Here is an 18823-nt window from a genome sequence, read left to right on the forward strand (position 1 = left end):
CATAACTCCGCGGAGATATGACCTTCCAAATCATTACGTTTTTTTTTTCAAACTCGAGGTCGGTGCAAAAATGAAACTTTTTCTATTATATTGTTTTTAATATCTCGGGTAATGACTCTGCGTGGAGATATGACGTTCCAAAACGACATAACTCCTCGGAGATATGACGTTCCAAAACGACATAACTCCGCGGAGATATGACCGTCCAAATCATCACGTTTTTTTCAAAATCGAGGTCGGTGCAAAAAGGAAACTTTTTCTATTATATTTTTTTTAATATCTTGGGTAATGGCTCTGCGTGGAGATATGACGTTCCAAAACGACATAACTCCTCGGAGTTATGACGCTCCAAAACGACATAACTCCGCGGAGATATGACGTTCCAAAACGACATAACTCCGCGGAGATATGACGTTCCAAAACGACATAACTTCGCGGAGATATGACGTTCCAAAACGACATAACTCCGCGGAGATATGACTTGCCACATCATCACGATTTTTTTCAAAATCGAGGTCGGTGCGAAAATCGAAACTTTTTCGATGATTATACCCTGAACCCATTAAAAATGGGTATAAGGGTATATTGTATTTGTGCAAAATCCAAATGTATGTAACAGGCAGAAGGAAGCATCTCCGACCCCATAAAGTATATATATTCTTGATCAGCATAAATAGTCGAGTCGATCTATCCATGTCCGTCTGTCTGACCGTCCATCCGTCCGTATGTATGAACGCAAGGATCTCAGAACAAATAAGACCTATAGACTTGTAGGTGCTCCTAGTGCCTGCGCAGATCGAGTTTATTTCCGATAATCGATAGCTTACTCCGTTTCCAAGCAATAGATAAAAATCGATACCGATATCCTGTTTTTGGGCAATTTTGGTAAATAATAAGAGCTAGAGTCCCCAAACTGGACATATAGCTTCTAAATTGGAATATATATGCATTTGAAGAAGAAGATGGTTCAGGGTATCCCCTAGTCCCGACTTGAACCTCTTACTTGTTTTATTTGGGGCGTAAGTAATACCTAAAAATAGGTTTAGGAAACTTCGATTTGCTTTTTTTTTTTGTTGGATATTCAATATATTAGATCTGAATTTTGAAATTGTACAAAAATGGCTTCACAGCCATTTAGTAAAAAAACTGCTTCTGTTATCAGTAAATGTTAAGATTGAATTACACACAGCGAGGCAAAGCTTTTTCAAATTCAATTTTAATATTAATTTTTAATTTTAATTTTGCGAGTTTTAAAAATTAAAGTTTGATAAGGAGCAATATAGTTTCATACACCTCTTCAACGCTTGCGGGTGGTATTTTTTAACGCATACCTTCAAGTAACTAAGTAGTTATGCAGACTTCTAGTTTTTTTTATCTTGGGTTCTATGTAATCAGCCAGTTCGTGATGAGGATCAGTTTTATATAGTATGCGTATAGATTAACAAGTTGTTTGATTTTTAAAATATATTTTATTTATTGTACTTGTATACTCAAGACATACTCTTGTACACAAATACATTCAATGATGTACATAATATGTATGTATTCATTTTGTATAAGTAAATGAGTGTGTCTGCAATAAATTTGTAGGTACCTTAGGCAATACATTTCAGAGACGTGACATATCTACTTATACGTTATTTCTTTAATGCTAATTACAATTTATATAACATACCATTTATGCGTATTATGTACTTTTACTATATTACTGAAATGTGAAAATGAAGAAAAATGTATATGATTGGGTAAGGTTGATAAAGTGATGTATGTAGTAAATATGTATTATGCCGTGTATGAAGGACATTTACGAGTACTCAGCTAATAACGTCATGATAGAGATGCCTTTGCATTTACATTTATAGTTTGAGTGAGAGTTTTGTGGAAATATAAAATCGGTTCTCGTGTTTTTTTTTTTTTTTTATGTACAGTGGTAATTTCTTGTTGGGTGCTTTCAATAAACTCGCTTAGCTAAATAGGCATCGAGACATACAAAGTTGGATGATATAACTATGCATATAGATTCTTATGGTTTATTTCTTTATTTTTGTTTTAATTACATTCAGTACACGGCATAGTTTATATGCTACTTTTTGGATACGTCATATGTATGTATATTGCATGTGCATTAATCAATAGCTTATACAAATAATATAGATTGTACAAAAAATAAAGCTCAGTTTGTTCAAAAGTTAAGTAAAACTTGAGATTCGTGCAAACAAATTAAATGTGTTAATCCTCAAAATAAAATAAAATTATTTCGATTGTGAGCTTCCTCTAGCTTTGCGTGCGTTAAACTTAAAGATAGCATATACAATATCATAATTATATAATGTACAAAATAATTAGGCTCTACTATGCTTAACTTACATATACATAACACTAAACAGAATGATAAGCTCTCTTAACTCTCAACTAGCTCAAGTTGTTCATTTTTCCAATTTGTAAATTTAATATCCTTTTTTTTTTTTTTAGATTTTCCATTTTCTTTCTTTTTTTATGTCAACAAAGGCCTCATGAAATATTGAAAATTGAAATTTTCACCAATTTTGTGCATTGGAATTACGAGCAGCAGATGCGTTTCTTGTAAAATTATTCTACAGAATTGAACTAGACCAAAACACAGATACAGATGCACATACACGCATACAGTCACACGCATACACACACACACTCACACACATATATATCTAAAGAAATAAATTTGAGTGCAATTTGAATTGGCCACAAAAATGTTGTCTAGACTTTGTTTTTGTTTTAGTTTTTTCTTTTATACATTCAGCTGGATTCGGAATTGGTCATAGCGTAAGGATTGAATGGCTCAATGAAACAGGAGCTCCTCATCGTCGGGCTCCACTTTGTGCCAGTTCTATACGTCGCTCTGCTTGGCGTTTGTGTTGATGATAAAGGCGCCATTGATGTGGCCATTGCCATGGTGTGCCTTGCCATTCGGGGCATACAGATTGGTGAGGCCATTCTTGCCATTGGCAATCATGATGGCTGTGTGCGGGGTGCCGCCATTGAGCTGTGCCACCAGGGGATTCTTGGTGGTCTCGCCAGGCGGCGTGGTCAGCGGCGGCGTCACCGGCGATGGTTTGATCAGTTCCAGTTTGTCATCTGTGGAGCCCTTCAGTGCCGACTTGATCAGCGCTCCGTTGCCGGAATTGCCAATGGGTGAACGATGCGGCAGTGCATATCGCAGCTTATCCCAGAACCACGGATCACCCCACTTTAGATAGGTGTTCATTCTCAGGTACGCCTTCATCTCATCATCCAGCTGCTCAATGTCCCCAATGTCCGAGTAGATGATCACAATCACGCGCGAGCGTCCCTCATTCAGTGCCGCCCTGTGCGCCGCACGGAATTCCATGCGCGCCCAGTCGGACTTGATGAAGTTCGGGCTCAGGACAATGATGGTGCGTCGCGAGTCCGCGACGGAGCGTACAATATTCTCGGGTATGAAGCCGCCCACCAGCCAGTCGCGCACGTGCACGCAGAGCGTAAACTTTTGGGGGCCATGCTCTAGTTGCGGCACCAGGTGCTGCTCCACGAAGCTCTGATCCTTGTGCGAATACGAAATGAATGCATCGAACTTTTTGTCCTTGTCCAACTCCGCCTCGGTGACGAACCACATGCACAGATTGTGCGCATATAGCCAGATCTTGATCTCCTGCTGGTATTTGTAGTAGAGGGCAGCGCTGATGCCCACCAAAAAGCCGGTCAGCGAGATGACCACAATTAGCGCAATGAACAGGGGACGCGGGCAAATATCATTGATATTCAGTTCCATGAGGCGTGTGGGCATCTCCGCATCCATGCAGAACATCTCCGTGTGATCCGGTATACGCTTGTATTTATTTTGGGTGAAGAGCAACAGTTCCATGGCCTCGCAGTTGCACACCCAAGGATTCTCGGACAGACGCAGCGTCAGGTTGTTGTAGTTCATGGTGCTGTTCAGGTAGCCGAGCAGCGTTGAGTTAAGCACCTGCAGTTGATTGCGACGCACATCTAAGTACTTCAGGTTGCTGGGCAGCTGGATCGCCTCCAGCTGGGTGAGATTGTTGCCCGCCAGATGTAGGCTAGTCACATTCTCGTAGCCGGGCGCATTGCTGGTCGGCAACTTGAGCAGCGTATTGTTCTCTAGATACAGTTCCATTTCCAACAGATTCGGGGGCAGGCGTGGCAGCTTGGGCACCTTGGTCAACTCCCCATTTGAGCAGTTGACAATTAGCGTGGCGTCGAAGGTGCGCACCAGGCAATCACAGCCGCGTGGGCAGCGTCTCTCATTCGGGTCCTCCGCCTGGTCAAAGTTGCAGAGCAGCTCACGTGGATGCACGGAGCGCATGGGACGATTCTCCAAGGAACTCGGCGACTGGCAGTTCAATCGATCCGTATATGTGACCAAATTCTTGGCGTAATCCGGCTGAATATCGCCACGCACCACCTGCAGGAAGCGCAGCAGAGTGCAATCGCAGACCAGAGGATTATCATTGAGATCCACTTTGACCGATTTCACGCCATGCACCAGTCGCAGACCCTTGTCAATGGGCTGGAACTCGGTCTGCTTGTAGAAGTGCACGGTGCGTATTTGATTGTGAGTCATATTGATGGTCAGATCGAAGGCGGAAACAAAGTCCAGGTCGGAGTAGTCCAGCCAGGTGAAATTGTTGTAGCTCAAGTCAATCTCCTGCAGCTCGCGCATCGCATACTTCCAGTCGCTAAAGATGACCATGAGCGAGTTGTTGCGTAAGTTGAGAGTCGTCAGATTCCGCAGAGGGGCGAAAGGTGAACCTAGATCCACATCCACTCCATGCACCGTCAGATACTCGTGCAGATTGATGCGATTGTTGGCCATGTTCAGTTGGCGCAACAAAACATTGCTGGCAAAGGCCTGGGGTCGAATGTTCACAAGCTGATTATCGTTCATGCGGAGTGTCTTCAGATTCACCAGTTTGCTGAACAGTTTGCTGCAAGAGAGATGGAGAGGAAGGGAAAAGGGCTTAGTACGAGATACTTGAACTCAATGACATTGGCTTAAAGTGGTATTAATCAGCTTTTAAAAGCTTTACGTAGAGTAACACTGCAGCGGGAAAAGGTCTGTGTGCAAGTGTAAGCTTTACGCTTTAATTGATCTTCTTTTGCTTACGGCAAATACAATACAATGCACTTAGCCTTCTTTGTGTTTAAAAGCTTTAATATGTTTGTGCTTAAAGCTCTTTTTTTTACTACTTTTAACGAACCAGATAGCCCTTAACTTTTATTACAAGTAATTTCGTATTTTCGGAATATTTAGAGCTGATGCTGAGTAATATAAAGCTTTTACAATTAAATGTGCTTAATGAATTTCTGTAAATCTAAAATAAGTGAGAAAAGGTTTTGTTTTACGAAAGCTTTGAAGTGAGTAGGGCCGTAAACATTGTGAATTTCAAAAGTTGGAATTTCTAAGTACACTTTTAAGCAAGTATTCTGGGAATTGTTTAATGTGCTTTTAGCTTACCTGGAAATTTCGGTGAGCTGATTTTCAGCCAGATTTAAGTTTTCCAATTTGGACAAATAATTAAAGATGCCGTCGGGCAAATGGCTCAAACGATTCTTGTGCAAATCCAAATTCACCAGATTCACCTGATGCTCCAACAGCTTGACGGGCAGAGTGCTTAGAAGATTATCCATCAGCGAGATGTCTGTGAGTGCCGTCGAGTTCTCAATGAGATCTTCAGAGATTGTTTCCAGTTCACAGCGCAGGTACAGGGTGCGCAGTTCGGGCAGGTTGGCAAAGAGGCGGGCGGGCAGCGCCGGCAGCGGCACGCGATTGTTTTGCAGCTTCACCTGCTGCAGCTTCTGATTGTGCTCGAAGAGACCCTCGGGCAGCGAGCGGAAGTTGTTGCCATTCAGATTGATCTCGGTGACATTGGTCAGCAAGGCAAAGACATCGGGCCGCAGCTGAACAATGCCATTGTTATGCAAATCGACATCCCTCACGGAGGTGGCGCCCTCGAAGTCGTGCTTGCTGAGATTGTGCAGCTGATTGCTCCACAGGTTCAGGTGCAGCAGTTTGTGCAGATTATGGAAGAGGCCGCGTGGCAGCTGTCTCAGATTGTTGCTGCCCAGCTCGAGGAACTGCAAGTTCTCCATGTTGGCCAACAGCCGGGCAGGCAGCTCACCCAGATTGGCGGCACGCATATCCAGCCAGTTCAGGTGATGCATGTCGCGTAGCAAATCCTCCGGCACGTAGGGCAAGCGGCGGGCGGCAAAGCGCAGCCGCTGCAGATTCTGCAGGCGCTCCAGATGCTTGCGAGTGACATTCATGCCCAGATCGTTGCCTTCAAAGATGAGCACCTTGGTGTCCTTGATGCCCAGATGATCCATAATGCCCGCTATAGGCGTGTGATAGGGCAGCGGACAACGCCTGATCTGCACCATATCGATGCTGCCAATTTTCAGCTGCGGCATCTGCTTGTATTCCGAGGCATCCGTCAGATTGCATTCGATCTGCACCGTCGAGCCGGGTCGTATGGTTATCTTGAACTTGGGATTGTAGCTATTGCCGGGACAGTTGAGCTCATACTCTGACAGAGCTGGTGCGCACTCGCAAGACGAGATGGTCAGATCTCGGCAATCGTCGCGCCCAAAGACGGCCACGCCCAGCTGCCAGTTGAGCGCCTGGAGAAACACCACCAGCAGCAACGTGGGCGCTGCTGCGCTTACGGCTCGCATCCTCTTGCAGTTGTTGTCCTTCACAGGCTGAAAGCAGAATAAAAAATGTGTTTTTTTTATTAAAAAAAATGCTTTGTTTACATGAAGACTAACTTTATCTATGAATTTCAACAAGTTTTGTTTATGTCTGCTTTCTCATAGCAGGCGAACCTAAAGAAAAGCTGGCCTTAACACATCCACAGCTTTAATATTCCGTTAAAGTAGTTTGTTGGTAAAGTGCTCAGTTAACAATAAAGATAAATTCTTTGACTTGTATGCCTTTATATTTGTGGGTTGTAACTTTCTGGTAATAAACCTTATTGATCCAACGCAGCAATTTATATGTTACCCTTCTCAAGCCATAAATACATTCCCATATGGCGTCTATTCCTTTGCCACAAAAAGTTTTCTTCTTTAATAAGTAGAAGGTTTTTCTTGACACTCCAAATATAAACCATTATTTCAGATAAAGGTTATTATTGACCATTTTGAATGATTTTTCTTTTCGAAAAACGAATCGAAAATAAACTTTATTAAAAGTTCTCACAGTTCTTAATTCAAGTAACGCCCCTTATCGAGGCAGCCCACATAGAATGCGCATAAAGCAAATGCTGATTACACAAAAGTTCCACACATAGGCCGCGTGTGACGAAAAGAGAATTTCAATTTAATTGTAGCATGTGATGGTTGGAACGGCTGTCGCGTCAGTTGTGAACGACAAGTCCAGCAGCAGCAACTGGCTGCAGAAAAGGACGAAAACAACTCATCTGCTCCACAAAGGAGAGCACAAATGAGCTGGTCATGTGAGAGGGCATGTGAGGAGTCGGCGCTATGCATCCTTCCCTTGCTCGTTTGCCTCTGTAATATTGCATTATGTGTCTGGCACAGCCCCACGCATCTTCAGCAGTCACACCTGAAAACCTTTTGGAAAGCGGGTTTCATCCACAGCCGCAGCCGCATCCCCAGACCGGGCTCCACGAGCTCTCTTTGGCAACTCTGTGGTGTAATTACGGTCAGGGAGTGTATAAAATGTTGTAAAATGTTACTGGGTTTTCATTCTTTTGGCTACCGTGTGGGCGACGTGCACTTTACGGGAGCTTTGTGCATTTAATGAATTTGTCATGCACTCGAGTGCCGGTTAAAGCTTTAAGCAACTTTGAGGCGGCCGAAGGACATTGGTCCTGCTGACAATTAAATTGTGCCCATTAGGAAGATTTTTGAAAGGGAATTCAATTAAAACTTTTCATCTGCCCTTCTTGTTGTCCTCTCGCTGCCTTCACTTGGCTATTTGTTTTTGGCCAAGTTGACTTTCAGTTAGCTGCATTTCGGCCTTTCAGCCGACGCTTTCGGGTCTGACGCCATAATTTTGTTGCCTACGACAGCTGCTTTTGAATGAAATTTTGATAAGCCAATTAAATTATACGCGCTGTAATTTGATTTCCAATTTGGTGACTTTTTGCTGTGAGTTCGCCGCCCGCAGGCGAACAATTTACTTGCCATTTGCTTTTAATTAGCCTACAACAATGATGAAATTTTCACTGGCGCCTCGGGCAAAGTAAATAATTATAATTACAGATATTGAATTTCCTTTTGCAAGTGCATTTTCTACGCTTTGCCACCTTTTGGTTTCTCGTTAAATATTTTAAATACTTGTAATGTTAAAGGTAAAGGAGATAATTCCACCAATCAACAGCTTTAAAAATGTTCACTTAATTTTATAGCTTATAATATGAAAGCTCGACGGAAGGTTATCAATTCCTTTAGTATTATAAAAGCTTTAATTTTAAAGCAAATGTTTTATAATTTACTTAAGAAGGCTTTCAGGCGCTGAAGCTAAAGCTTTCACTGGATCAAAAAGCTTTTTCCTGATATTGAGCTTAAGCTGAAGCCGTTTAACACGTACATTATAGTCACGATTTAATCGCTGCAGGGGAGCTTTAGTTTTTTACTCAACACAATTAATTCAAAAGCGTTTAATATGCAATGAATTTTAGTTAAAGCTGATTAATGTTTGCTTTATTATTTTCTACACAATTAATTCCATCAAAAGCTTTACTGTGCCTTAGAGGTTTTACTTACTGTTTTAAGATCAAACCAAATAGGCCTGTGATCAGCACAACATATGCAAGATTCAACTTTTAGGCACAGCTGGCTTTTAAGCACCTTTAAAATGTTTTAGATTCATTTGCCTGCCGACTTAATTATTAGTTTTTGTTCACAAAATTGATTGCACTTAGCTTTTAACCAACAGATTACTGGCTTAAATACTATTGTTGGACGAGCTGGCTTAAGTGCTAATCGGATGAGGTAGTTCTCAACAACTATTTACCAATTGGCAGTGCCCTCCCCAATGAAGCTAAGCCATTAGGCGGCAGCGTTAACACGTACTGGTTGCATTGAGTATACGATACGTTGTACAGCCAATTGCAATGCCCAAGCGGCGTGTGCCACAATCCGTTTAAATCTCAACACCTGATTTTAGCATAGCCCATAGATGGATGTGTATAGATATGTGTTTGTATTTGTGCAAGGTGCTGGGTAATCGGGAGTTGCTGCTGCTGCTGCTGCTTCTGCTGAATATTTGTGAAGCCAACTTCAATTTCGCATAAAACTTTAAGCACTTTTCGCCCGCTGGCGGCCAAGTTAACCGAGTCGAAATAACAGCCAGTGCCCCGTGCTTTGGTCGTTGGCAACCCAGCCCTATGGCCACAAGGCACTGTTTTGGCTTTTAAATTTGGCCTGGCTTATCTAAGCAGGCGACGCTTGCCAGGCCGAGCGGGCAGTTTCTTCTATTGTTATTCTTGCCTAGATTTTAAACATTTATATTCACTTAAGGAAATTACTTTTAACTTTTATGCTACGCTGCCCGTGTAAATAACCAACAATGGCCAACAGGAACTGCTCCTGGCTGCGATTTCTCCTGCTCCTGCTGATGATGCTGCTACTTTGCATTGATATGGCTCAGTGCCTGTTTTCCTGCAATCTAATCTAAGCGAATTCTTGTTGACAAGTTTTTCGAAAATGTTCAGCCAATTGGCAGCTGAGCTAGCTCAAGAACGGGCAAAGCAACAATAACAACTTGGATAATATTTAATGAGGCCTGAGCTAAGCAATTTGTGTCTGTGCGTGTGTGTGTAGAAATTGAAAGCCCACTTTCAGGCTGCCAATTAAGTTGGCCTCATTTCAGCCTGCAACGGTAGCCTGCCCCATCGGCACCTCATTTGATCCTGGCTGGCAATTAAAAATAATTGTTAATTTTAAACGTCACACACGGCACACACACACACACACGCGCGGACACACACAATATTATAAAGTCATATGGCCTGGTAGGTTGTTTTCTTCCTCTTTTTGCTCACATTTGTCTGTTTTAATTAGACGCTAACCCTGGCAACCCGCTCGCTCGCCCGCTACCCTATTCACAGTTCGAGTCGTTAATAAAGGTTAACGAAGTTTTGCCAACGCGCAGATTTCTTACACATTTATACACACACATACATACATACACCTAAGCACACACACTTGCACACGTGCGGAGATTCCAGTTAGAGTGCGCATTTTTGCACTCACGTGCTCTTTTCCGGTATGTAACGGTACTAAATTCATTAGGCACACTAAATTACAACCGCAGCGCATGATGAGACTGGGTAGGAGGAGTGAACGGGGAGCAGAAGGAAGTCTGAGTTGAGTTGAGTTGAGTTGAGCCGCACGAGGCGGGGCGCGGTGTCGTGCCAGGTGACGCCAGGTTGCCTACAGACTTGGATTTTTATTGCCGACGCTCTACAAAGTGCTTTAATGTATGCAAACATACATATATATGTATGCTTGTATGCGTGTGTGTGCATGTGGGTGCGTGCGTGTATGTGTGTGTGGCAGCTATTAAATAGTCGCACCGCCTGTGGCGCGCTTTGGAAAATTGGCTTTCGCATGCCTGCGGTGCGCTTTATTACTGCAAGCAAAAATAGCAACAAGACCAATAAGTGAGAGTGTTTGTGTTAATTGTGCTCGACTAGTAAATACCCTATTAACACATCACCAAAAGTAATTAACATGTTTATATGCAAATATCTAACAAAATATTTTACAACTGTAATTGAGATTTTTTGGTTTAAAATTAATTTCATTTTTTTTCGACAAGCTATACTCTTATATCAAATGTCTTTCTCTTTCGTCTTTATATATAGCATTTACCATTCTTATTATTCCCTAACTTTTCACGCACTTTTAATGACTACAGGGTATAGGAAAAACAATTTCAAGCATGCGATTTAATGCTTAAATTTCTGAATGCCTGACAGTTGGATTAAGGCAAAGTGTTTTAATGCTTTCGTCTTTTAATGACGTTGACATTTCCATTTCTGTGCGCTCGCGCGCTTCACAGAATTTTCCAATTTTCCAATTTCTTGTCATGTTGTGCGTCCGACCCCGCCCCACCCAACACTCTGCCCGCCCCACAAAAGTATGCTACAGCAATTGTGAGGCGTCTGTAGCAAACGCATTCATCAATCAAGTTGACTAATTACCACAATTGTTGGCTAGCGCAGCGCAGCAACTGTTCGGCTTGTTGAAGCATCGTTGCCACGCCCACACACGCAAACTTACACACACATACACATACATACATAATCGTACTGCTGTTGGGCAGAGAGAAACAATAACAGCAGCAAATAAACTACAAGTTGTTTAATAATTTCTTATTAAAAAATTTCGAACAGCAAAAAACAATAAAATACTTTTACAACTTCTTACACACACCCTGCCGCACACAGACAGACGCATGTGCATGTGTGCACACACACGTACACCCACATATACAATCCATTGCCCACATTGGTAGTAAGTTTCCAGTTGTTGGCCAACTGCTCTTTGCCCGGTTTGCCCGGTTGTGGTTTTGTATCTTTTAGTTGGCACAGTCAACGTTTCTTTCATGTGTGTGTGTTTCTGTGTGTTCCTAGCCAAAAGATTTCAATACTTGGAAACTTTAGCAAGTTGTGAGCCAATGTTTATGGCGCCCAACGTGGTTTACAACGTTTCTCCGGCAAACACATGACCAACAATTCTGTGTACACAGAAGTGCCAAACTGGCAGCTGGGACATGTATACATAGACTGTAGCTGCCCAGAGGGGGTTGGGGGTGGGTTTGCCGGGGGTAGCTCAAAACATAAGTACTTGTACGAGAGTATATTCGAATTGCTATGACTGAAGCGCTGAGTAAATAGCTGTGTTGCTTATTGGGTTTGGGCTGCACGCGTCGATGCAGCTCTCTCGATATTGGCAAATACTCGAGCGAGGGCAGGATACACATGTTACAGCTTATATTGAAAAGGACGCTGCAAGCATGATCTATAAACATTTAATAACAAACAAACAGATGACAAACATGTTTTCAGTTTTTAAATGTTGCAGCTTATGCCCAAAAGCTTTCAAAAGAAAACTTCAACATTCGACTGTGGATTTGGCATACAGTTTTAAGTCTTATTGGGAAAACATTTTTATAAGCAATATAAAAAAATCCAGGAATTAAGGGCTGAAGCGTTTTTTTTTGTTGCTTTTGATAAGTATCGTATATAAATCTGCTCTGCTTATTAAGATTTATTTTCAAATATTGACATGACATTTCAAAGGAAAGAAAAGGAATAAATTCTACAAAAGGAATTTTACTTTTCATCTTTTTTGAATTTTATGATTTGTGCAAACATATTGGAATATCGTAGAGTGATATATGTAAGCTTTGTGCTTCCTTTGTTTCTTATCCAATGTGAGCACAACTTTAACAAACGCCATGCTAATCCCTTTTAATGCGCTATTTAGTACAAGGAATCAAAGCAAATTAACAATTAATTAGGACGATTGTGCCTTTGGCTAACTGAGCAAACCACAACAACAATATCGCCACTAAACTTAGCATCAAGCCGTGCGGCTGCTAATTACATGAAGTCTGCGTAAAACAAGATATTTAATCGGCTTTACATATATGAATGCAGATATAAGGATTCACGTAAATGTAACTGCCTTAGCTATTTACACTTCCAAACATATTTTATTAAAGCTGATTTATGTTGGATTTACACTCGAATAAATTTGAAAATCGAACCCAATTATAGTTTGCTTGTTCATAGCATCTTCTGCTGCTGTTGCTGCTTTTGTGGCTGTAATCGAAGTTCACCAGACAAAACACGACTAAAAATTACTACAGGCTGCTTACGCTATAACGTCTCCGAGCCGAACTGCAATTTGCACTCAAGCCTACTGCGGTTGGGCAAAGTGTTCGTGCGGAACAGCGTCGCAGAGCGAAGCGCTGCTTGCAGTGGGAGTTCTCTGCCCCTCATGGAATGCTCATATTAAAATTTTTGCAATCATTTTTCTTACGAGCACAGCCTTGTGTTGTGCATGATATAGCCTGCATCATGGGATACAATGAAGAACGAGCTAAGACAACAAAAGTTCTGCATGCATTGTATACTCTTTTCGTCTGACATTTTTACAGGTATATTACGTAAATTATCTTTAAATCAGGACATGGACTTTAAAATTCTTAAGATCTTGGTATAGAATTTTTTGAGATATATAAAATATATTTATGTCAAAAACAAAACAAAAATAATATTGTTAATTTTGATCTCAGTAAAGGTAGGGTATTCGGCAGTTGCTCAGTTTTGCTGTGCTCATAATTTAAGTAGGTTTCATTATAATATTATTTAGCTGCGCTAGCTGTTAATGAGATCTGCTGCACCACCGTGTCTACCAGGCATCTAATGAGCTGTGCAAAACCAGAGCCCAACTTCAAAGAGCCAGCGACAAAGCCGTGAGATATTCAGACGCTCATTACTTGAACCAGCTGAGCGAGAGAGATAGAGATTGAACAAGAACTTGCGCTGAAATCCAAAGATAGCAGCAAGAGTTCAAGTTGCATGCAGCTAAGGCTAAGCAGATGCAAAAAAAGAATGGGGTTAAGACCCGATTTGCGTATGCTTGACAGCGAAGGGCTGCAGCCTGAAAGGCAGCGCATTGTCTCTGGCTAAAAAGAAAAGAGGCATTCAACAGAGACAGAGACAGAGAGAGAGAGAGAGAGAGAGCGAGAGCGAGGGCAGTCGCCAAGTGAAAGGCTTTGTAATGTCATTTGTCTGTTAATCATGTTGTCGTCTATAAGTTTGTGCCAAGTTTTTGCATAATGCGCTCGTGCTCAAGATAAATGAAGGAACTTGTTGAGCCTGAACTTTAAACGTAACCCATGAGGCAACAGCTGCCCCCATGCTGGAAGCCCTTGGCGCAGGCTCCACTCACTTTTGTCCCGTGTGCGTGACGCATTTGAGTTTAATGGGCCTCCATTGTTGTTCAGCCTGTTGACGTTTTTATTATTATTATACTCGCTGTTGTTGTTGCTTTACCCAATGCGGTTAGGTCTGACCAGGGCGCGGGCCATGCGACTGGCTTGTTATTTACTCAGTTCAGCTCTAAGCAAAGTCACTCAAATGGATACTTTGCGGTCGACTTGTTTAGCAGCGTCCTCACCACGCTTCATGCTCATCCGCCGTCCCTCACGCCTCATCCTGAGCACTTCCTGTCCACGCACTACTTAGGTTGCCTGCCGGCTGTCTTTTGCCTTGTTTAGTTTTAGCGGCAGCGCAAACATTTAACGAAAATTGATTTCCACTTTCAAGATACCGACAAAACACTCGGCACTCAAGTGGAGCGCAAGTTTTAGCCACCAAAGTTTTTGTTTTGTCCAAGTTTTGAGGCATACGCTTTCAGCATCTTTTCATTAGAGTAATTTTAAGATACAGCTCAGAACTTTTCAGGAGCTTTAATCGAAGTGCGCTTAAGCTTATTGATTGCGTGAGTACAAGAAAGCCCATTCAAAGATCAATACCTTTAAATTGAAAACTTGCAGTTTAAATCTAGACTGAACCAGAATTAGGAGTTCTGTCAATGCAATTGAGTTCTCTGAAAGCTCACAGCTCAACAGAATAAAGTTGGAATCCGAGGCCAGTAAAAATACATTAAAGCTTAAATGTACACGTAATTAAAGCTTAAAGTCTTTAAAGAAGTTACAAAATACAATAAAGCTCACTTAAAGCTCTGGTTCAACTGGGATGCTAAAGTTTGAGATAATTGTCGTTGAATCTTCCAATAGTTCAATACTAATCCATTTTATGGCCGCTGCTCCTTAATCTTCATAGTTTCAACGCAACTCCAATTTAAGCTGGATCCCAACTCATCTTGTCCAGCTAGGCATTTCCTTAAACGTCAGCTGGTCAGTCACTTGCCATTTACTCGAGCCACTCCCAGTTAAGGAACGTTTCCTCTTATCAATCCTCTTGCTGCTCTTAAGCAGCTTAGCGCACGTAATTTATGTGCAAGTGCCACACACACGCACACACATGCACGCACAAGCCAAGTCATTCACATAAATAAACAACTTGAGGCTGGCAGCAAAATAGAAATAGAAATAAAATAATAGACCTGCAGAGTGGATGGGTCTGTCCAGTATTCAATGTCCAAATGAAAATGTCGCCCATTGCCTACAACAGTTTATTATGCAAGTGTAGCCACGCCGAGGGCAGTGGCTCTTCTGCGCTTATTGTAAATAATACAGCATAATGCCAACCTGCCAAGAAGTGTGGCCGGGACCAACTTGGCCTGATTGCCAGGGGACACCGCACCACAGCGCAACGCACTGCGCGTACTCTTCAATTACGAATGCCAGCAGCAGCAGCAGCAGCAGCAGCAGCCAAGACGATGACAACGCTGAGGATGACGAAGACTTGGCGAACGCCGCCTTTGGGTGTAGCGCTGTCTTCAATCTTCAGGGACTGGTTCTACAACTACTTAATTTTGTCGTGGCCACAGCACTGGAAACTGGGCACTGCGCAATGCGCACTCAGCTGCCACAGCGCGTTCTTTGCGCGCTTTTATGCTTTCTTGAGTTCTGTTTATTCCGCATTTTTTTTTTTTTTTGTATACCCTGTGACCCTGGGATGTGTCTGAAAAGGACATGATTTACTGTGAGAGCTTTTGTAACAGGCTGGAAAAGTTTGGTAATATCTTTGATGTTTTGACGGGCCTTCCCCTTTAATATCAGAGTTTATTAAGGCTATGGAATTGGCTCTCATATTTTTTTTGATAGCTGAGTTTATATAAAATTACACTTTTACAATTTTTAACTTGAATATACAGGGCATCTGCTAGTCGCATACACACTGTCTACAACATTCCCACTCGTTCCGTTTGTCTCCTTTGTCTGCGATTGTCCATTGTCGGGCCCTCATAATTTGCGCTTTGTTTTATTGCACGAGTTGCATGCTGTTTAATTCGCGGGTCCACAGCTCCAGGCTTATTGTTCCATGCTACACATACATACATAAGTAAGCAGACAGATGTATGTATGGATGTACATAAGCATAAGTAGCCGTAGTTCTTATATATTTAGAAATGTGAGTCACGTTTAAAGTTTGGCGTTCTGTGCCCAGCATTGGGACCTTAAATGGATTTGGCTTAACTGCAGCGCATCTTCCTTGAAAGTCTCGGGGCCCCATTTATAGCGCTAATTGCGCGCATTTTGTTGCGCTTGTTATTTACAAATGCACACGATTTGCTGGCTTGTAACAAGTTGGCTAAGTGCAGCTATCGGGCAAAATAAGTTGCCGAGTAACTAAGTCTGGGAACAGTTTTGGCAGCTTTTAAGAGCCATTAGGGCTATTGGGCACAGGCCAATAGTCAATTGCAATCTTATTGGCTTATTTTGGCTTGGATTCTATTAAGCCTGTTTTCACAGAAATGTTAATAAATAATTAATGGAAAAATGCACTTCGCGTGCATGACAATACCCTTCACTAGTGGAAGAATGACTGGATTTGAGAGGGAAGCTCAAATCGAATTTGATTTTTATAAAGTTAAGCAAAGAAGTTCGTTTAAACAAGTTTTTTTTTTTTGATTATTTATAGTATTCTTTTTGACTGAACTCAAGAATTGTTTGCTTATTTAATTTATTAGAATTTTTGATATATCTGTTGAAGAAGGCTTATTTTAGGGTATCTCGTAGTCAGGCATTTCTCATTTCTTGTTCTGCAATATTTTAAATGCCCATATTATGGAATATTTATGTGCTGCCTTGGATTATATGTGCATATTTGCGCTGATTTTGCCCTGCGGCGGATGTGTAAGCGTCGGTCTGACACACACGTAACACACACACACACTCGCACACTCGCACACTCACACACTCACATACTCACACACATACACAAGTACACGTAAATAGCAGAAGCTTCCGGTTATTTATATTGTACTAACACCAACAAACACAGCGAAACGCTTGTCGATTGGCGTGGTGTCAGGCGCGGAAAATGCCAAAATCAATGAAGATTAAACAAACAAAAAATAAAATAAAAACAGTGAAGGCAAATTTTAAATTTTTTTCAAAGTCTTTCACTTCAATGAAAGCTCAAAAATTCATATTAATCTGTGGAAAGCGATTTTTTTTTGGGGATCAATTTATAAATGTTTATATCTTGTGCATTAAAAATGCATAAATATGGCCAGGCTGTACGTATGTATGTAAGTGCATTATGCTATGAATGTGTGTGAATGTGCGTTACGCATTTATATAGACATAAATATTTATCATTGATGGGGCTGCTGCTTAACATATCGCCGCATGGACGCAGAGGCGATAAATAAAGATTAAAATCTCTGAAATGCGCACAAAAGTGGCTGGCACTTCATTTCAATTTATGTATTTATACTGTATTGGACCGCGTAAATTGGTGACACACACGCACCGACACTCACATACATGCATACTGCTGGGCGTTGGGCATAAATCAAAAATGGTTGCATACTTTTGGGGCCTTGTTTCAATAGCAAATAATTTAAGCGGTCAACGCCGCAGCCAGTTTAAGTTGAGAGAGACAAAAAAAAAAAAAGAAAAATGAAAACAGCCCACAAGAAAAAATATAATAAAATTTAAAATTGTGCTGGCAGTGACATTGTGTATACGCACTGTGGTGCGTATTGAAATTCACAGCGTGCTTTTGAGATTTCGTATTTCATTTGTGAAGCACGCTTTGGCCACGCTTTTCCGTCTTACTTTTTATAGCCATTAAAGTACAAATAAAAGAAAGTAAATAAAAAGAAGTTATAACCTTGGCGCAGAATGTCGGGCAGGCATTCGCTGTTTTTGGGGCTGGGGAAGTGTTATATGGCCTTTGGGTTCAAATGAAATGCTGAAATGTTGCCATAAAATCGCGAAAATTTTGTAAAGTGCACTTTACGCGCAGCGCTTGACACACGTACAACTACAGCAATTTTCCATGCAATGAATGAAAATGTATTGACGAGCTCTGTGTAAAAAGAAAAACGATTGAAAAAATGTGTAAACTACAAATCGAAGCCATAATAATCGCGTGCGCGGGCGTTAAAGCAAAAAAACAATAACAAAGTGAACAATACATTTATACATTTTGCATATTTAAGAGCACAATTAACAGTTTGTTGCATAAAGTGCTACCGAAATTAAATACCAGCATGAAATATTTTGCAATGTTGCTGCTTAATTATATAATACACAGTTACCCGCCACTTCCTCAACTGCACGCACATTCGCATCGAGCAGGCGATGGCCTTTTAATTACATTTTAATATTTGTTCCAAAAAATTGCAATAACGCCATAATGGCACACACACACATACAAACCTACTTACATGCATGCGCATATAGTATAAGCCAGCACACAATTTGGCCTAATTGGTTGCCACAAAATGGTAGAAGCCATGCGGCAGTTGCACGCTCTGCTGCTTGGTGCCAGCGACACATTTGACAGCTAACAAAAAATTTATATATTATATGTCATAGACATTCTGGTAAATACACATATAATTTTAAAATAGCATAATAAAATGCCTTGAACCCACAAACACACACACACACACACACTTGGACACTCACATCATTTACATGTGCTAAACATTTCAGTTGCAGGATCAGGCTTTTGCTCCCGTTGCCACCAACAGTTGCATTAATTAGTTGTTCAGCCCGTTGCTGGGCGGGATACACAAGAAGAAGGTGCGGAGCGGGGGTTTGTGTGTGTGTGTGTGTGTGTGTGTGTGGGTGGTTGTGTGGCTCGCTGTTGCG

General features: G+C 41.6%; 1 protein-coding gene across 2 annotated transcripts in view; it reads right to left on the bottom strand.

Moving 5' to 3' along the window:
- Positions 1-2422: 2422 nt before the first annotated feature.
- Tl (toll like receptor) overlaps positions 2423-18823 on the bottom strand; it is a 50977-nt gene continuing 34576 nt past the window's right edge. For both annotated transcript variants that reach the window (XM_070206734.1, XM_015172108.3), the window contains exons 3-4: positions 5495-6738; positions 2423-4964 (exon numbers count right to left, since the gene is read on the bottom strand). In XM_070206734.1, coding sequence (XP_070062835.1) covers positions 2867-4964; positions 5495-6711 — 3315 coding nt within the window. In that variant the 5' untranslated portion in view covers positions 6712-6738 and the 3' untranslated portion in view covers positions 2423-2866. The remainder of the gene's footprint in view (positions 4965-5494; positions 6739-18823) is intronic.

Source organism: Drosophila virilis, chromosome 2 (genome assembly GCF_030788295.1).
Source record: "Drosophila virilis strain 15010-1051.87 chromosome 2, Dvir_AGI_RSII-ME, whole genome shotgun sequence".
In the NCBI taxonomy this organism is placed as follows: domain Eukaryota; kingdom Metazoa; phylum Arthropoda; class Insecta; order Diptera; family Drosophilidae; genus Drosophila; species Drosophila virilis.